The sequence below is a fragment of the Agelaius phoeniceus genome, chromosome 19 (genome assembly GCF_051311805.1).
Source record: "Agelaius phoeniceus isolate bAgePho1 chromosome 19, bAgePho1.hap1, whole genome shotgun sequence".
Classification (NCBI taxonomy): domain Eukaryota; kingdom Metazoa; phylum Chordata; class Aves; order Passeriformes; family Icteridae; genus Agelaius; species Agelaius phoeniceus.
In genome coordinates this window covers 2,214,384-2,235,045 of record NC_135283.1, presented here as the reverse complement: position 1 = coordinate 2,235,045, position 20,662 = coordinate 2,214,384, and the positions used below count along the sequence as shown (strand labels likewise).

General features: G+C 49.2%; 2 protein-coding genes and 1 long non-coding RNA gene across 4 annotated transcripts in view; 1 reads left to right on the top strand and 2 right to left on the bottom strand.

Annotated features, from left to right (window-relative positions):
- GAS7 (growth arrest specific 7) overlaps positions 1 to 8,030 on the bottom strand; it is an 82,619-nt gene extending 74,589 nt beyond the window's left edge. Inside the window, exon 1 of one of the 2 annotated variants that reach the window (XM_077188317.1) lies at positions 7,678 to 8,030. In XM_077188317.1, coding sequence (XP_077044432.1) covers positions 7,678 to 7,860 — 183 coding nt within the window. In that variant the 5' untranslated portion in view covers positions 7,861 to 8,030. The remainder of the gene's footprint in view (positions 1 to 7,677) is intronic. The other variant, XM_054645039.2, reaches the window with a different exon arrangement.
- Positions 8,031 to 8,043: 13 nt separating this feature from the next.
- Positions 8,044 to 16,133, top strand: LOC143695500 (uncharacterized). Its single transcript, XR_013184746.1, has 2 exons — positions 8,044 to 8,201; positions 10,242 to 16,133. It is a non-coding gene; the product is annotated as an uncharacterized LOC143695500 (long non-coding RNA).
- A 3,398-nt stretch (positions 16,134 to 19,531) lies between these two features.
- LOC129128226 (myosin-13) overlaps positions 19,532 to 20,662 on the bottom strand; it is a 28,328-nt gene continuing 27,197 nt past the window's right edge. The window contains exon 39 of the mRNA XM_077188364.1: positions 19,532 to 19,744. Within this exon, the coding sequence (XP_077044479.1) occupies positions 19,730 to 19,744 (15 nt within the window). The 3' untranslated portion in view covers positions 19,532 to 19,729. The remainder of the gene's footprint in view (positions 19,745 to 20,662) is intronic.

Below are 20,662 nucleotides of genomic sequence, written 5' to 3'. Positions count from 1 at the left end.
TATCAGTGCCTTATGTCAAACCCCCCAAACACAAGTTAGTAGAGTGGTTGGCTCCCTTTGCTGTCAATGGAGGGAACAGGATGAACACACACAAAGTGAGAAACTCCTCCTGCCCTGAGTTGTAGCATGGCCACAATGAAAACAACTGCAACAGACCCAAATATTTTCAAAAGAGATACTACCTGCTGCTGTTATTGTGGAGCTTCTCCAAAACAGACAATGAAATGTCCTATCTTTGGGATAGCACTTTTGGTGTCAGCAGTCAGCAAAAGAACAAAAATAAAATAACAAAATAACAAAAAAACAAGTCCTGAGAACACACTCACACACTCATATTCTGCTAATGGGCATTGGGGCACAATACTGAAAATAATGGGCTTCATGGGCATAAGCAACCATGGAAGATAAGGAATCATGGAGCATAAAAACACAGGTTTAATCTGGTTAGTTAAATGACTAGTTAATTCTACCTGGTCATTTATTATCCCACAAGTAAAAGTGAAATAAGTAGAGAAACCAAAATCCTATCGAAGCTGCCAGAATTTTCTGGTCTTGATTACAGAGCCAAATTTTCCATTCTGAACATGAAAATACAGCTTTGGTTTTAGAAAATAAGTATCTGGCATTTTCTCATTATTCCTACTGCGTCTTTTTAAATTACATTCAGTTTAAAGTGCTGTGTGGTACATTCAGCACCTCTGTTTGTGGCAAAACACTCAAGGCACTGAAGGTGCAATTTGCACTCAAGCTGCAGAGTGAGACTTGAGTTCCCCATATTTGCTGCTGCAGAAATCACTCTTGTAGTTTCCTACAGGACATGTGCCCCATTCAGAGCACAGAACGAGCTGGAAATTCTTTAGGGAACAAAGCAATCTTCAAGTGAGTGTTTAAATGCTCCACATTTTTCATGGTTCCTCTATATCCACCCTTAAATTGCAGGTGCACAGCAACTCAATCCTGCACATCTAGAAGGCAGACATCTGCAGGGAGACTGTTTTTAGATTCTTTTTGTAATCCACAGGCCATAAGAGATATTCCAGTTAAAGCCTTCCATGGCACTTTTTCATCTTTTAGCTAAGGATAAAGGAAAAACATCTTTAAAAATTCTGTCCTGTGCAATTTTTCTAAGGCCAACAGTGTGATTGCTCTCACCTGCTGCAGAAGCAGCACCTATGAGCCCAGCTTCTGCAACACCCTAACTTCTGCAGGGGACAGAAGAGCTCATAAAAAATACCACAACCGTCTTTAGGACCCTTGTATGCACAAATTTTGGCTATTTCTGGTACTATTCAGTTTTTACATTTTAGCTGTAACTCCAACAGAGCGAGACAGTTATTGCTAGATGCATAACAGGGATTGTGAACTGCAGCCTCACATCCCCTTCACATTCTCCTGGGGCTTTAAATTCCCTCAGAACTTGATTAAAGAGTGATTTTCTGGCAGCAAAACATAATTTCCTCACCCTTTTATATTTGATTTCATTCACATTTGCCAGAAATATCAGTGGTCAGATGATCACAAGCTTCAACTCTCAAAAATACAGAAAGTCAAAGACAGAAAAAAGCCTGTGTGAAACTAAACCACAAGGCAATACCACAGGATTCTCATTGTCACTTCTCTCATGAACACTTTGAACAACAGTTTGCTGTTGGATCATGCAGAGCAGACCAGCCTCAGCCTCATCTGTGAGCACTGAGCTTTGGGAACTTCACCTTTTCCCTGAGGAAACACCCACAGCAGGTTCCATCCACACCAATCTCTCCCTCTGCCTTCATTGGGGAGCCAGCCCTGCACCAAGAGAGTGAAAACCAACCTTGCACACCAGGGGAAATGCCATCCCCAGTTCAGCCGTGGTTGCTGCCCCAGCACCACCTCCCAGGGGCAGCAGAATGGCCAGAACACTCAGGATGGTGCCACAAGCACCCCTGGGCAGGAGGCAGGAGATGAGCAGCCCAGCCTGGCAGTGATGCCATCCACTCTCTGGGTTCAGCACCCACAGACTGATCACACCAGGTTAAACACCAGATTCCTTCCCAGCACCCAAGACTACAGATTGGAGCATTCCTTGCTTCACAGAATATCCTCAGGAAAAAGCAGTGGCAGCAGTCACATCTGTGCCTGAGATCATCCCCTCAGTTCCTGTGGCTCTTCAAGAATTTTATGTTAAGCTGATTTTTGAGTGGGGAGGTGGAGGAATGAGAGTGAGACAACAAACTCCAAGGATGTAGAGGAACCTTCTGAGACAGCAAAGCACCATTGCTGTGTGCAGGAGATAAGGACACCATGTACAAATAGCTCAGGGCTCAGGTGCCCACAGCCATCCGGGTGCACACACAACTTCATTCTCCTTTGTGCATCAGGAAAAGCTCTGTTGCAACAGGTACCAACACACCCTCCCTTTTAATACCTATCACACACATCATCCAGCCCCCATGATGGCAGAGAGCAGTTTAGCACAGAAATCCTCTACACATTCTCTGTTATTACAAAATAAATAAAAGGTATTTTAATTTCTGTGCATTCCTTTCATCCTTTCCTTTTCACCACGAAGGAAGCAATCTGTGCCATGCTATGCCATGCTTCCTGCAGCTGGATGTGCAGCAACCTCCAGGCTCAGCTGTCTGCACATCTCCACCTGTCCCAGGTTGGTTTAGGTGAGGTGAGTATCACACAGCAGTGGAAGCAATGAACCATCTGTCTGACAGCTGCAGGTGAAGCCTGCACCAGGGAGAAGCGCACCATTCCTTCCTTCCTTCCTAAGTGCCTCACAGTTCTGGTAAATCAAGCTGTGGAGTGCAGATAAGATCAGTGGCAGCTCGCTCAGTCAGATTCCAGAGCCACCTCCATCCATTCTGGAAGCACACACTGTGCTTCATACAGAGCCTTACATCTGTGGGATGACTGAAGCTATAAAAAGTGCTGACAATTTCCAGCAAATTTGCATATGTTGCTGCTGCTGCTGCTTATATAAGTGATTTCTAGTTAACTACAAATACAAAAAAACCAAGGGCCAAAAATAGGTTTTCAAAGAAACCACTTGGAAATGTGACTGAATGATACATCTCTCCAGCACTCCAAAAATCACTTGTCTAGAAGAAGCAGACGCAACAGAGGTTTCTCCAGAGGGTCCCATGCAAAGCACCTCCTGGAACACACCCTACCCCACTTTCTCAACATCTGTGCTGCCCTGCACCATGCAGGTTGTCACCAACTGAGCCTTGTGCCAGGTTGCTCTTACATCTGGAGCTGCAGAGCTCTCTCTACACACGTCACCATCCCAAGCACCCTGGTGCAGCTGGGGGGAGGAGGCAGCCAGCCTCAGGGTAAGGAACAGGAGCTGTTGAGAAACCCCCCAGTGCATCCCACACCACTGGCTCTGTGCACACCACCTCCTCACCTGCATCTGCACAGGTTCCCTCTCGCTCCAGGCTGGGAAGGACAATTGCTTAACCTGGGGCTGTGACAGTCTGGTACTGAGGGGCCCTGTAGGGCTCTGCTCAATGGTCAAAAGGTCAGGCAAAAATATAAAGCACACAGGCGGGAGGAAAGGGTCAGAAAATCCCAGATTTTCAGGTCTCACAGCTGCCATAGCTATTAATCACCGAAAGAGAGGTGAGGGTTGAAGCTGATGGTATCTACTCAATAGGATATGGATCAACAACATCAACAACATCAACAACATCTTCCTTCCCTTCAGCTTGCAGAAGGGTGATGCTTGCTCATGGAGCAAACTCAGCCAAAGCAAAAGCAAATGCAACTGACAGCAGTCTTCAGGATTGCTCTAGTGTCCATGGATTCTCACACTCAGGAAATACTGCTTAGAGACCATTTCTCCATTAACCTACTGTCTACAGCAGTGTAAGGAACTGCACTTGGTTTTCCAACAGAAGGAAGGCAAGGACACACTGGAGAGAGTCCAGCAATGGGCCATGAGGATGATTAAGAGTCTGGAGCATCTGTCATACAAAGAGAGGCTGAAAGAACTGGGACTGTTTAGCATCAAGACGTGAAGGCTTGAGAGGGATGTTATCAATGTGAATAAAAATCTATGTGTGGGACAGTAAAAAAATTATATAGACTGTTCTCAGTGATACCCAAGGAAAGGATGAGCTGCAATGGGCACAGATTAAAACACAGAAACTCCCTTTAAAGGGACAGAAATTCCTTTAAAGGACACAAGAAAAAACTGTGAGGGTAGTTAAACACTGCAATACATTGTCCAGAACAGTGTGTCCACCCTTGCACACGTTGAAAACCTAACAGACATAGCCAGGCAAGCCAGACTAGCTGATCTCCAAAGGTCCTTTCCAACCCAGTGATTCTGTGATTAAAACCACAGCAGCCTCCTCAACTGCTCCCAACCAGCCCAGCCTCGGGGAATCCATCTGGAACCCCCCCCCTTCATGAAGCCAATACCCTCCCTTTCTCCCTTTGCTCTCTGCTTTTGATCAGTTTTTGGTTTATGCTCCCCTTTTGCTCCCTGACAGCAGTATCCTCTCCAGAGCTCACAGAGACATGTCATTTCTGCCTTGTCCCCACCACGAGCTCCTCCAGCTCTCACTGCTTCCATCACTGCCTTGAGCATGATGTTTTCCTGCCATCCCTGTTTTCCTCTAACCCTCCACTGTGGGCTTGCAGCAGCCACAGGAGCAGGAAAGAAAACAATGCCAAATGTCTCAATCTCTTTACCTCTCTATGTCTCTCTTGCCCCACATTCACCACATTTTTGGTCCTTTCCTTGATCTTCTGTGATGAATGAATTGAAAAGACATTTTTGCTAGCAAAAGAACACAGGAGGCAGCAAAGGCAACAATCCCTCAGGAACACCCATCTCTGGCACAGGGCTTTGTTTCCTTCACAGCTCCAGAGAGAGCACCAGCAGTTGCTGGGGTAAACTGGGCACAGGGAGATGAGGGCAGGACAGAGGGAGAGAGTAACATCTTCCTCTTCAAACAGCAATGTGTGGTCAAGTTGAGCTGAGGACAAAGCATTTAACCTTACTGAGAGCTGCAGGCCAGGGCCACCAAAGCCCATGGAAGGGCTGGCTGGTACAGAAAGGAGACTGATGTCCATGGCTCCATCTGGACATGCACTGTGATCACCTCCCTGACGCCAGTTCCCATGTCAGTGTGGCTGGGCAGGGACTCAGATCAGAGAACAGACAAGGAGAGAATTCCTCTTGTGATGTCTTTCAGTGAGATCAGTCCCTGAGCAAGCTGCACACAGGGGATAAGCTACCTGTAGAGAAGGGAAAGGCTACCTGAACAGAGAGAGCCATGAGAGACAGACACACACAGAGCTTCCTTCCACACATCTACCCTGATGTCTGCCAAGTAGCTGTCATCCCATGGATTTGGTTAATTAGCTCTCATTTGATGTATTTTTTAACTCCAGCTCATGGTCCTTATTAGGTACCATCTCTGGAGAAAAGGAAAACATACAAGAATGAACACAATCAGCCCTTGCCATTTTTCTTGCCTTCTTTCTTTTTTTTTTTTTTGCCCAAGAGAAAGGGGCTAGGCTGTGTGGACAAGTGGTCTCCATCAAAGCTGTCAGTGGTACACAAGCCAAGGGTCAGAAAGGCACATTTTGGAGCTGTGGGCACTGAGCATGGTGAAACTTGCTCAAACTTAAGCAGAGAAACAAGAGTTTCTGACAGGAAAACAAAGTTATGGTATTTTGAAGCAATTCCCCACTGCCTCTGCTGAGCAGAATCTTCCACATCTCATGATACATTTTTCCTCAAACAACTCCCAAATCCCTAGATGTGTAAACATTTAGCAATTTGTGAAACCACAAACATTCACTTATCTCAAGAAATGATTTTGTAGGTGGCAAAACTGACAAACAATAGGACTCTCACATTCTGAAACCAACAAAAGAAATCCCCAGTGTGTCAGTTGCACAGCAAAGTCCACGGCCTCACTCTTGCAGCACTGCGTGGGCAACTCTTGCTTCTACTTTCCTGTCTTTCCAGGAAAAATAATAAGAAACTGGAAATCAATGGAAGCATCATGGATTTTTTAATTTATGAGAAATGAAAAGGCAGCACCAGATTTGTGGGCAAAATGTCCTTTTGCATAGACTCTTTTGGTCACAGAACATTGCTCTAGATGCAGGTTTTGCTCAGGACTCTGCTTCCTGCTTCTCTGGATTCCCTGGGAGGTGTGCATGGAAAACTGGGGATGGGCATTGCCTGCCTTGCATCTAAGCAAAGCAGGCTGGATGATTCCCCTTGGAAGGGGAGGACAAACAGAGGCTGACCTGAGAAATGAGCTGTGAATGGCTTCAGCCAAGTCAGGGAAGGGAAATGCTCCCCAACACCACTGCCATGCCCACAGCCTCAGTGTAAGTTCCTAATGACCACGGGGCATGGCCAGCAAGGAGAGGACTGATGGGGTCATGGCAAGTTCTTGTTTTAGTGCACAAGATGCTTCAGAATTCACATGCAGATATTGTGAAGGCACTCTTCATGGACATATTTTTTACCCTCACATGGAGTCTTGTTTGCATGGACTGAAAGCCATAAACACATTCAGGCACAAGCAGTCCCGAGGTGGGAATCCAACTGTCATCCCAGCTGTCAGGGCCCTGAAAATGACTGAAGCTGACAGAACTTTTCAGTATCCTGGCAGAAAGTCCACGGGTCTGCACAACCAGCCTTAACCCTGCTGGGGCTCCCTGAGCTGTGCCACAGGTGGGTGTCTGCAGCTGGCTGGGGAACTCCTGCAACAGAGGGAGAGACGAGATGGCTCCAGGGAGAACTTAGAGAATCTTCCCCATACAGGTACTGGGGAGGGACTGGGGAGAGGGACATGGAGTGAAGGGGGAATGGCTTCAAGCTGAAGAAGGGCAGATTTATATTAGACATTAGGAAGAAATTCTCCTTTTGCGAGGGTGGTGATGCCCAAAAAACCTGTGGCTTCTCCTGGAAGTGTCCAAGGCCAGGTTGGACGGGACTTGGAGCAACCTGGTCTAGTGGAAGGTGTCCCTGCTCATGTGAGAGTGGGTGTAATAGGACGATCTTTAAGGTCCCTTCCAACCCAACCCATTCTGTGATTCCATCATTCTAGACCTGAATCACCTCTTCCACAGCATAAAGCCACGACATGTTCGGTGAAAGGAAATGAGAAGGAGCGGGGCTTGCCCAACATACAACTCTCGTGAGGGACTGACAGGGGCTGCATCCCTGCAGCCACCGACTCCTGCTGCTGTTCAGCCGCTGTGAAAACCCAAGCGTCCGGAGCAGCTCGTCCCTCACACACCTCAGCTCTGCCTCTCCATGGATACAGCCACAAGCACCAAACGCTCCGGCTGCCGGAGCGAGGAGGGGCAAGGGGATTCTTACAGCACCCGGCAGCCTCAGCCCCGTGTGCCGGGACACCTGCCCGGGGAGGGGAACAGCGATGGTGAGGGGGGATCCATCAGCAGCACGGCCGTGGCTCCGTGTGCCCGGGCAGGGGAACAGCGATGGTGAAGGGGGATCCAACAGCAGCACGGCCGTGGCTCCGTGTGCCGGGACACCTGCCCGGGGAGGGGAACAGCGATGCTGAGGGGGGATCCAACAGCAGCACGGCCATGGCCCCGTGTGCCCCCGGGACCGCCGGTTCCCCCGCGGGACGTCCCCGGGCCGGCCCGTCCCGCCCGGCGCAGCCCCGGCCCCGGCCCCGGTCCTACCTCCAGCAGTTGGACGTAGCTGGCCGGGAACCAGCCGCGCAGCCCGTCCTCCTTCTGCCCTTCCCACCAGCCGCCGTCTGGCACCTGCAGCACCGTGATCAGCTCACCCGCCGCGAAGCGCAGCCCCTGCCGGTGCCGCTCCCCGGAGAAGGGGTACAGCGCCTGGCAGCGGGTCCCCGACATCCCTCCGGGACGCGCCCGCCGCCGCCGCCGCCGCTCCGCGCCCGCCCCGCTCGGCTGAGGGGGCCCCGCTCCGGCCCGGCGGGCGGCAGGCGCGGGCAGCGCGGGCAGCGGCAGCCGAGCAGCCCCGGCGCCGGGCGCCCACGGGCACCGCCGGCTCGGGGTGGGGCGGGAGAGGCGGGACGGGCTGGGCGAGGGGAGGAGGGCGAGAGAGGGAGGAGGAGTGCTGGGAGGAGGGGGAGAGCGGGAGAGGGGAGGAAGCGGCGGGAGGAGCGGCCGCGCGGTGCGCGGGGCGGGCGGTGCGTGCGGCGCCGGTGTCGGCGGGACAGCGAGAGGGAGCGCGAGTGAGTGACCCGAGGGGCGAGGCGGGGGGACAGCGTGGGGCCGAGGGCACGGGGAGCACCGCTGTATGCGACAGGCGCTGCTCCGAGGGACTCTGTGCGCTCCACACCCCTCTTCTGTGCATCTGTGTGACACACTGTTCCGAGGGATGCTCTCTGTGTGCTCCGCACCCCTCTTCTGTGTATCTGTGTGACACACTGTTCCGAGGGATGCTCTCTGTGTGCTCCGCACCCCTCTTCTGTGTATCTGTGTGACACAGTGTTCCGAGGGATGCTATGTGTGCTCCGCACCCCTCTTCTGTGTATCCGTGTGTGACAGACATTGTTCCGAGGGACTCTGTGTGCTTCTTACCCCTCTGTGTGTGATAGACACTGTTCCGAGGGATGCTCTGTGTGCTCTACACCCCTCTGTGTATCTGTGTGTGACAGACACTGTTCCTAGGGTCTCTGTGTTCTGCCTGAGTTCTCCACACCCCTTCTGTATGCCTGTGTGCGACAGACACTGTTCCGAGGGATGCTCTATGTGCTCCACACCCCTCTGTGTGTGACAGACACTGTTCCGAGGGACTGTGTGTGCTCCACACCCCTCTGTGTGCGACAGACACTGTTCCGAGGGATGCTCTGTGTGCTCCACACCCCTCTGTGTGTCTGTGCGTGACACTGTTCTGACAGACTCTCTGTGTTCTGCCTGTGTGCTCCACAGCTCTCTGCGTGGCTGTGTGTGACAATATTCAGAGGGACGCCTGTGTGCTTCACCCCTCCGTGTGGCTGTGTGTGACAGACACCATTACGAGGGATTCTCTGTGCGCTCCACACCCCTCTATGTATCAGTGTGTGACAGACGCCGTTCCGAGGGATTCTCTGTGTGCCCCACATCCCTCTGTGTCTGTGTCTGTGTCTGTGTCTGTGTGTGTGTGTGAGGGGGACAGATGCTGTGTCACCCGTGGGTGCGTTAGTGATGCTCACCTGTAGGTCTGTGAGAGGCAGCCCTGTGTACGAGAGTCACCGTGTTTGTGACAGCAGGACACCCGCGTGTGTCACTGGAAGGCAGCAAATGAGACACTGGGTGTGCCTGAAGCGTGTGTGACGCTGTGTGTTTGTCACCTGTGTGTGTGCTGGTGGGTGAAGCACCGTGCATGTCCAACACCTGCACTATGACCCTGTGTCAGACACTGTGTGTGTTTGGAAGGAATGATGTCTGTGAGTGTGAGACGTCTCTGATGTGGGACACTCACCGTGCATGTGCGTTTGTCACACACGATCAAGGGTGTGAGATAAAGACATTCTGTGACACACCTGAGCACGTGTGTGACACATCCCCAAGTGCAGCACCTGTCTGAGTGCACACCTTGCTTCCTGTATGTCTGACTGCAGCTCATGTGTGAATTTCACATGTGTGAGCCTCTCTGTGTGGCACCCTGGTTGGTGGCCTTTCTCCTAGACCTTTCAGCAGGTGGCTTTCAATGTAGCTGCCCTTCATCTAGACAGCACAGATCAGAGCTGAGCTCTGCAGGGTTTTTTATTAGGATTCTTTCAACAATTTTCAGCCTTTTTTCACAGTTCTATTTTTGATTCTCTGGATTGTGATGAATTGCTTAAAATCACCCCCTTTTGATAGGTGTTTAAGCTGATAACTACTGATCTATGATCCATTATGTGGTATTATCACAGCAGCTGTGCCTTGCTTGGCAAAACTGCACAGACCTGATATCATGGCACACATCCAGGTACATCTATCAGCAGTATTCTCTAACAATGCCATTTATTGATGGCAAGAACTGAAATCAAAACAAAATCCTCTCTTTTTCTTCAGCATATATAAACCCAGCTTTGGTTTGGATCCAAGTTGCAACATAGCAACATAGCAACTTGGATCCACATAGTTTAGAGTATTCACGTAAAATAATTAATTTTGGTTAAAATATTACTTTTCTTATGTTCAACAGAATGCTTCAGTATTTTCTTTGGTTTATTCTTTGATATTTTTTCCGTCTACTTCCAACTTGTTTTTTCTCACCATCTCCCTTTCTAATATTTTTGCAGGCTCCTGTTCTTTTTTGCAGGAACTCTCTTGATGGGAAAGCCTCTAGCAGTCCTAGGGTTGTCTCCTCTCTGAATCAATTACAAATTTCAATTTTATAGCAGGCAAACCCAAACGTAAACACTTGCCTAATTTTTATTTTAAATTTTCTTTCTAAACCTGTTACTATGGCTTGCCTTTGGCTTGTGTACAAACGTCCAGTCCGTAAGCAGAAAACCTTTTAGTCACTTGAGGTAAAGATCTCTTGAACAGTTCCATAAATAATCCTCATTTTATGCTGCAGGTAATGACCAGGTTGGGCTCTCTTGAGCTGTGTCTGGTCCTTCTCCTCAGCTTGCAGGATGGCTTTGCTTCCTGAGCAGAGAGCAGCTCTTGCCAAAGGCTTGGCTGGACCTGTGCTTGCTTCTGCATCATGTCATGTCTGTATTGTGAAGGGTGTTAAAGGGGGACAAGCTTGGTGTGTGAGGAGAATTATTTCTGAGCAAAGGCATCTTTTTTATCCAGCATATGAGAGTCAGAGCTATGGTGAGGTACAGAAGCCATCCCAGAACAAATCCTAGTGTCAAGAAATGCTGTCTGGGAATGAGAAAGAGGCAACTTCACATAACACTGCAGAAAACCTCCACTGTGGTCACCCAGTCAGAGAGAGAGATCTCATTCCATGATTTCACAGCTTGTTCTTGGGCCTTAAAATGCCACCACTGCAACAAGTCCTGTGCAGATGGGCAGATTTCCTGAAGAGAGACCTAAGAACATCCTGGGAATACCAGAAGAAGGCTCACACCTGACAGCTGTGGGAGCAGCATGGTCAATTTATTTATTTTTTTTTTTGTTCAAAGCAGTATTTGACAATCTGTCTAGCCTGTGAAAAAGATCTAAATGACTCCAGCTGTCTTCTCAGATCCTGCAGAGCTCCAAAGAGAATGGGTTAGCACAGGTGTATGGGAGAGCTTGATAACCAAGATGGATTGGAGATTCACATCAATAACTGATGGGCCATACCTGCTTTCAAGAGGCAGCACCACACATCTCCTGAGGCCAGGAACCAGGAAAGAAAGAGACTAAAAAGAAGCCACATGCAGCACTGGATCTTTAAATGACCTTTGATATCTAAGAGACTAGCAGAAATTAATTCTGGTTTTGGAGAGTAAATGTTCTGAGCGTGTACACAGAAGATTCTTGCAGTTGTTAAAATGCTTAAAAGTTTTTGGTGGAAGGAGCCATTCTCAGTGCTTTTAACAGTCAAAATACCACAACAGATCCTGGGGCTCAGAACAAAGCTTCATCTGGTCTACAGTCTCGTTTTGGTCATTGACTCACAGAGAATGAATGTCCTAGACCAGATACTCATGAGAATCACATTTGGAAATTTAGGCATTCAGGACTTCAAACATTCTAAGCAGAGGACTTGGATTTATGAGTCATGTTCATCTGATCAAATATGTGATTCAAACATGAATTTTTTAAAAAGCACCAAAGGATACAGCTTGGCTTTACCTTTGGTTTCTGCTTTTAGAAGTTTTTCAGATGGCTCTGCTGACCTTGGAACTCCCTTTGTACAAGTTCAACCCTGAAAATGAAGTCAGATGTGCAGTGCCCTGCCTGGCTGTGGTTGTAGTAAAATTTTGTGATGTTCCAAGGCAGGTTTAGTCATCTTTGTCTAAGTAGTGCCCAGAGCTGTATCTACTATTTTAGAATCAGACATAAACAAGTGTATTCTCTGTCTATAAATGGACAGTGCTTGTGGTGATTCACATGGGAATCAACTGGATGTTTCTGCCAGAATAATTCACCTGGAGAGATGGCTGCTTCCATTCACTTCCTTTCTTGGAAGCAGGCTGAGAATAACAAACTGTTCCGATAACATCAGCCTAATTCCAGTCAACATATTTCCTACGGAGAGGCAGGGCAGGCCCCACCCTGCTGCATGACAGGCAGTAATTGGCCCTAGAAATGTGACTCATGACTCTGACACTTGGCCTCAGAGTTAGGTGGCAGCAGCAGCAGCAGCCAGTTGTCACAAACCCCAGTTTGAGTGGTGCCAAGCCTTCTCTCCAGCAGTTCAGTGCTCACCTCTCACCTCTTGGGGCTCTGAAAAGCTTCGGTCTCAGTTGTGTGCTCCTATTTGATGGCTGCAGAATTTCAAATCAGAGTTTGCCCCTCTGTCTTGCTGCTGTTTCTCTTGCTGCAAACTAAACATTCAGGGCATCCAGGGCACTTCATGGTGGTCAGTGTGCCCACAAAGAGAGGGCAGGCCTCATTTTAGACCACCTCAGTGATTTCTAAGCATTTATATTGAAGCAGACACTATTGTAGCCTTATCCTCTCTTCTTCCAGCTCTATAAACACTAGGTCATTAAATGTTTAATGGTTTTGGGGTCATTGAATGTTTAACTATTTCATGCTGAATGGAAAAGTCATTAAAAGGAAGAAAGGCACTGTCTATAAATCATATAATTACAGTATTAATAACAATAAGCAGTGACTACACAGATCTCAGCTTCTAAGTGTTAGACAACAACATTAGACAAATAACTCTGGATCTGACTGTCTGACTTATTATCTTGTCTCCAGCAATATCTTACAGCAGAAATCTAGGGAAAAGGACAGGTAGAGAGAGACATTTCTGAAAACACCCTCTTCATTTCCAGCAAATGATAGCTCCTGTCTTTCCCAGTTAGAGGTGGTGTCACATCATTCCACATTCATTTCCATTATTGAAGCTAGTCATTTTTTTTTTAGGCCATGCAAACTTTTGGCATGCATAACATTCTGTAGCAAGGGTTTCCAGTGCAGGCATGGTGTTTTGGAGCCTGTCCCTTGTTTGTTTCATCTGAGGGTTGTGCTGGCCCACAGTCATAGGCTCAACCCACCCACAGTGACCTTTATCCCCTAAGAGCTGCACTGGAGTCCAGACCTGAGCCATTACTCTGATATTTACCTGCACATGGAGATGAGGGCATAAACCTACTTTGAGGTTCTAAGGACTTGTCCAAGATTACATGGAGAAGCACTGGAAAAACATCTCAAGAGGACTCTGATGAAAGCACCCAAATTTTCCTTCAAATGTCCTTCTCTCTGGCTTAGTATCAATCTTAGTGCTACAATTTGGGCTTGCCAGATAATCCACAGCAGCTTGCTGGATCCCAGAGTGTCTGATCTTCTCTTTTGAGCCCATGGAGAACTGGGCTTCTGGCCAGCTAAGGAGAACAATCCAGGCAGGCAGCCCTCTGGCCAAACTCCCTCTGGGTGTGCTAGCTTGGACATTGATATTTCCCTGACACTAAGCTTTCCTCTTCAGCATGAATTGCTCATTACTTGAATTCCATCAGGGATTTCTTGTGTCATGAAAGAGTGGAGATTCTGCCTGAGCACACTGAGCAGGACTGGCTGCTTTCTGTGGATGGAGCTGTTGATGTGTGTGTGTGTGCCTGTATCTGCAGGACATAGATGTCTCAGTGTTTGCCTCTCAATGGTGCCTCTGTTCTACAACCATCTGTGGATAAAGCTGCTATTCTGCCATGAACAATGACTCATACAGGAAAGTCTTGAAGAATTAGGCAAGAACTGTGTTTATCCTGAGGACTATTGAAGATGAGGCTCCAATCCCATAAATTCTTGGAAAAACTCAGCCTTAGTTTTCCCTTGACAGCTTTAATCTTTAAAATCTGCTCTTGCTGATACGCATTTGCAAACAGCAGGTTGGCAGCAAACTGTGTCTGTCAGTGGGCATCACACATCCACTGCTTGCCTCTGAGCCCTGCTCACTGTGACCAGCTTCTCCTCACTCCATTTTCCATGCAGGATTTTACTAGTGACTCTTCCATCTCCTATAACCTTCTGAGCCCCCACAGATTATTCTCTCCAGTCCCTTTTCTTGTATTTCCAGGCTACTCTACACCTCTGCCAGCAATAGTGGCGGAAAGTAGGCTCACTATTCCTGACTCCCTGCAAATTTCACCTGGACCTGGGGCTGCCCAAAAACTCTGTGAAGGCTGTAGGGACTATCTGGGTATCAAAAAATCACAACAATCTCTGCTTCAAATATCTAGCCAGGTTTGGGTACTCAGGAAAGAGCTGAAAGGAAGGAAACATCCAGAGGATTTTATCAGGCAGTCTCCTGTAGGCAGAATGAATACAGAAGGAAGAGTTTCTGAAGATCAACTGAGCTTTCTCCAGCTCGTGAGGAAGGTTCTAGTTTGTGGCACCACTGTAGAAAGAAAAGATTGCAGGGTTCTTACATTGCAGTGACCCAGAAAGGAAACTGTCTGAGGAATGAAGATTAAAATGATCAAGAAAGTTTAAAACAAATGGTGACAGATCCTCATAATGTAATCATAAGGAAATTCCAGGTATGTAAACCATACATACAAAAATTACACACAAAACCCAAAAGTTTTCAATTGGACTAGAATTTAATGAGGAATTTTATTCTCAGATTTGGAAATTTCTCTAGGTACCAGGCCTGTGCTTCTTGACCTTTCCAGTGACTTGATCAGTCCTCAAGCTGCAGAGTGCAACTTCCTTCCTTCCTGCTAGATTAGTGAGTTCAGCTGAGTCAGTGACAAATATGCATTGAAGTCCCATCTCCTGCTCCAAGCAGGGCTAACTTCCAACTTGGCTAAAGTCACTCCAGGGTCTTGTTCACATCTATCCTGGAAATCCCAAGGATGCAGAGTCTACAACCTCCTTGGGTAGCATTTTCCTGGTAGATGAGGTGCTGCTCCCTTTGTTGAGAAAGGATTTTTCTGGCTGGCAGCACGAACCCATTGTCCCTTGTCCTTTCACTGTGCACTCGCAGGAAAAGCTTGGATGTGCTGAAATTCTGAAATTCTTATCCCCCCTTGCAGCAGCATCTCTGCAGTGCGATCCCCCAGCCTTCCCTAATTCCCACCTCCTCTCCTCGCCCAGCACACGCTCCTGCTGGTCCTGGGGCCGTGCTGGAGCCTGTCCAGCGTGTCAGCATCTCCCTCACAATGGGCTGTGTGTGTCTGAGAGCTGCACAGAGCGTGGCAGATGCAGCCTCCCCCGAGGCAGGCGGGAGGGAGTGACCACATCCCTGCCCTTGCTGACCACTTGCTAATGCAGTCCCGTGACTGGTGGGTGTTGCTGCTGCAGGGCAGCACTGCTGACACGGGTCCAGCTTGTTTTCCACCAGAACCCCAAGGCCTTTACTGCAGGGCTGCACTCTACAGTCAGTCCTCACTTCGTCCTAATACACGGAGTTGTTTTGTCCCAGGTTAAAAAAAAATAAAGAGGTTGTATTTATCGCAGAACAAATGTATGAGGGGGATTAAAGCAAATTTATCATGGGATTGGAAAGGGTCAAACCCTGAGTCCTCTTGTGTTGATGCTAATACAAGTACAGATCAGGACTGGCACTTGGGAGCAGCATTTCAGCCTGAGAAATTTGGGTTTTCTGCAGAAAGTTCTGATGTCAGTCACAGACTTAAGCAAAGGGGCTGTTAACTCTCAGCACAAGTTACTCTTTTCCTACAGGCTTGAAAGAGAATCTTGTAGGCCACTGGAATGAGTCCCACTTCTATCCATTCCCCCAGGACCTCAAAGGAGGAGCAGGCACCATGCCTAGAGGGGATGAGCTCCGTGTGTGCATGGTGTGGTTTTAAATCAGCATTTTAATCCTCCTTTTGATTAAAAAACCCTCCTTTGCAGATAGGCAAACTAGCAAGAATTATTCTTTGGATACATTGTGATAGGACACAGCTCCATCTCCCTTAATCAGCTATTTTGTTACTGTTCTAAAATAAAGAGTCCTTTTTTAATTTCCTAATAGAGGAGATATTTATATTTCGTGTCACTTCTGGTTTGACTAAATGAAAAATAGTACATTACTTGTTCTTAAAGGAATAAATAAAGTTCATTTTATAAACCTAGCAGTTATCTCTTTTCAACTTCCTTCCAGCTTTCCACACTTTTTTTGAGGGACAAGCAAAGGACTCAGAGGGCTCTGTAGGTCTTATGAGAGCTACGAAACACAACAGGAAACTTCTGGAAATGCAAAGCATTATTCAGACAAAGGCTTTATAAATATGTTTTCAGCCATCATCACAACAGAGCAAAAAATAGCCCCAAGAACGCTCCTGCAGAACTGAACTCCCATGCAAGAGCTGTTTCTCCTTCTTGCAGTTTTTTCTTCCTTTATGTACAAACAGGTCTGTGTTTAACAAAAGGCTAAACCCTGCTAATCTGCTGATTTGTCATCCAGCCCTGTGCTTATCACAGCAGTGTTTGTTGGCCGGGGCAGAGGCAGTGCTAACGTGCACAGCTGTGCTGTGAGAGCATCATGGTGTGTGTGTCATGTGAGACAGCGTGGGCAGGACCTGCACTGGGGGCTGGACACAGCCCTGCTGTTTGTGACCAGCCTGAGCACACTCATCTCTGACTGGGCAGGATTTGCACTCCCCTGGACACAGCCCTGCTGTTTGTGAGCAGGCTGAGCACACCCATCTCTGGGCAGGACCTGCACTCCCCTGGACACAGCCCTGCTGTTTGTGAGCAGTCTGAGCACACCCATCTCTGGGCAGGACCTGCACTGCCCTGGACACAGCCCTGCTGTTTGTGAGCAGGCTGAGCACACCCATCTCTGACTGGGCAGGACCTGCACTGCCCTGGACACAGCCCCTGCTGTTTGTGAGCAGGCTGAGCACACCCATCTCTGACTGGGCAGGACCTGCACTGGGGGCTGGACACAGCCCTGCTGTTTGTGAGCAGGCTGAGCACACCCATCTCTGGGCAGGACCTGCACTGGGGGCTGGACACAGCCCTGCTGTTTGTGACCAGGCTGAGCACACCCATCTCTGACAGCAGCTCCTGCCACGCTGCAGGATGGGCCAGCCAGAGCTGGGGGTGGCTGTACAGGTACCAGTTGTGGTTTTCTCTGGGTCTGGATTGAAGGCACTTGAGACAGTAATTCATGTTCAGACTCAGGTGTTTATTATTTCTTATCAGTGAAACAGTCTCACTACTGTGAGTTCTGCAGCTTTTCATTAGAAGGCACATTGGCCAACAATCTCTTGGTACAAGGTCTTTTAAGAATAAACTATCTATTTAAGAACTGACACCTGGATTATTTTCCCTTTTAATCCAATAACTGATCCCACAGAACCCCTAGTGAGGACTTTTCTGCCCAATTACAAAATGCCACCAAACCTATGAAGAAGAAAGAAGAAGAAGCATGCAGAAGAAGCCCAGGATGACACCCTGTGCCCTCCATCTTGCTGCCATCCACAACACACTAAAAATCCCAAAACCTCAATTTCTCACCAAGTGATTCACCTACACTACTCTCTATAATCTATTTCACACTTTTGTGGATTCCAGTCTATCTTGAAGTCTGGGAAACTTTCTCCATGGATGAGGGTCAAAGTCAGTGCTCCCCTGGGGGTCAGGGCACCCCAGAGCAGACAGAGAAATATTCCCTGGGTCCCTGGTTTCCACAGATGGCAGGTAGCCATGGAGCTGGGGAATGAAACAATGAGATGATTTTTGTCAGCTTGACAGACAGATCATTGCTTGATGGCAGGGCGCTGTCCAAGGGGCGGCAGCAAACAACGTGCCAGGGAGTTCTGACTGGCACAAAGGAGCCCAAATGTGGAGGGAGGATGAATGGCCAGTCAGGAGGCATGGGTGACAGCCAGCTGTGATGACAGGGTATAAAACAGAGGACAGAAGATGACAGAAATCTAAATGGAAAACAACGTATGGGAGCAATTTAAGCAGATAAATACACAGAGGAGGAGAAAGGAGTGACATGGGAGGAAGGGACACAGAGTGCTGGATGTGCATGGGAGGAGGCAGGAGCCTTGGCTGGGGCGACCAGCAGGTGTGGGGTGATGGCACCGGTGCCTGGCGACACCACTGGGAGTGAGGAGAGCAGCCAGAGCCACTGCTGCTGTGGCTGTCACTTGGGCTGAGCCCAGCCACAGGGCACAGCCCAGCACGAGCATGAGCTGGGCACTACCTGTGCCCTGGCACTACCCTGGCACACCTGCCAGCAGCGGGGAGCACCCAGGGCGGGATCCTGTCCGGGTGCAGGAGCGTTTCAGAGGCACCACGGTGAGCCCCTGGAGCTGAGGGTGCGCTCCCAGCTCGGCGGGGCTGTTCTGTCCTCTCCGGGACATGGAGCGGCTCAGCGACCTCGTGTCTGGGGCACCCTGCACAGACTTCACCTCGCATCCCCCGCACCTCTTGCACAGCGAACCCCTCAGTCCGCACATCCTGGAACCCCCGCACACCCCACACCCCGCACACACCCGCACCCTGCACCCCGCGCCTCTTGCACAGCGAACCCCTCAGTCCGCACATCCTGCAGCCCCCGCACACCCCACACCCTGCACACACCCGCACCCTGCACCCCGCGCCTCTTGCGCACCGAACCCTTCAGTCCACACACCCCGAACCCGTCAGTCCGCACAGCCCGATCCCACCCCGATTCCCCGCACACCCCGCATACCCTGTAACCTCCGCACCCCGCACACCCCGTACCCCCCGCATACCCCGAACCCCTCAGTCTGCACATCCTGTTCTCCTTGTATCCCCTGCACCCCTTGTATCCCCTGCACCCCCTGTAGCCCCTGTACCCCCTGCACACCCTGTACACCCCGATCCCCCTCACACCCCGCACCCCCTGTAACCCCCGCACCCCCCGGACGCCGCACACCCCGCGGGCCGGCGGTTCCACAGCGCCCCCTCGCGCCGCACCGGCGCAGCTGCGCCTGGCAGCGCCCCCGCCAGCCCGCGGGCACGGAGCGCACAGCGGGACACGGACACACGGACACACGGACACAGAGGGACACACGGACACAGAGGGACACACAGACAGAAGGACACATGGACACACGGACACACGGACACAGAGGGACACACAGACAGAAGGACACATGGACACACGGACAGCAGGATACGGACACAGAGGGACGCACAGAAAACGGACACCGCGATACGGACACACGGACAGAGGGGTACACATCAGAGGGACACACGGACACATCACACGGACAGCGGGACACAGACACACACAAACAAAAAGACTGAGACAGACACAGACAGGTGGACACAGACAGACGGACACGGGGACACGGACAAACAGACATGGACAGATGGACTCTGAGACAGGCACAGACACACAGACAGGAACAGACAGACTGAGATATGGGCACGGATGCTCAGACATGGACAGACAGACATGGACGGACAGACACAGGGACACACACAAATACACAGACACTTGTCAATCTCATAGTGAATCAATAGTCCATATAGTCACTAAAGCATCACCCAGGTTTATTTATATATATATATATATAAAATATATATATATATAAGACTTCTTACAGCTTCACCTTAAGGCTGGCTAAATATATCAATTACACACAAGCATGCCAGGTTACTTGAAGAAAGTAATGGATATCTGCTGGATACACAGAAGTCTTTATCAGGAGGGACCCTGCTGCAGCTCAGGTCAGGAACCTCATTTCTCTGATTTCTAAGAACAGAAAAAGGAAGATAATGTAGAGGGTATTGGAGCAACTGAGTTATTTGTGGTCTCGTTTCAAGTCTGTGGCTGTTGCAATTGTTCTGCCATTTTATAATGAAGAAGTAATATCTCCCAATTGTGCTGAAAGACCTGGATTCTTAGGGTTGATTGTATCTGGTCTGATTCCAAAAGAACTTGCAAAATGCAGTGGTTTTGAGTAAGTGACCGTCCCAGACTGCAAGATGTATTCTATTTGCCATCTGTGTGGCAGCTATCTTCTGTTCAGTGGGCAGTTTTTCCTTATCTCTTCCACACCCACTCCTCTCTCAGGGCAGACACCTGCTGATAACAGCTATGGAATGTCCCTGCGTGGCTGATAAGAACTACAGCATCCCATTGGGAGATGTGAGCCCAGAGGGAGGAGCCAAGCATTCCTACCTGGATATAATCCAGAGGTTTTGAGACACCAACACTTTCTCCACTGGATTCCCCAGAGGAACAGCAGCTGCCTCTTGCCCTGGATCTTCAGAGGCAGAGACTGCACCTTTCTCCAGGATCCCTGCTCCAGCAGAGCCACCCCTGACACTGCAGGAGGGCTGAGCCACAATTCCAATGGTTCTGCTGCCAGCACCCTGACCCACAGGGTGTCAGGCTGGGTTCTGACTCTGGCAGTGTTGTTCTAGTGCACTGCATTGATTATTTTATCCTCTCATTTTCTTCCCTATTAAAGAACTGTTATTCCTGCTCCCATATTTTTGCTGGAGAGCCCCTTAATTTAAAATTTATAGCAATTTGGAGGGAGAGGGTTTACATTTTCCATTTCAGGGGAGGCTCCTGCCTTCCTTATCAGACACCTGTCTTTCCAAACCAAGACAGCAACAATTCCTGGCCTTTCTTTGACCTCTTTGAGTGAGGACACTCCAGTGA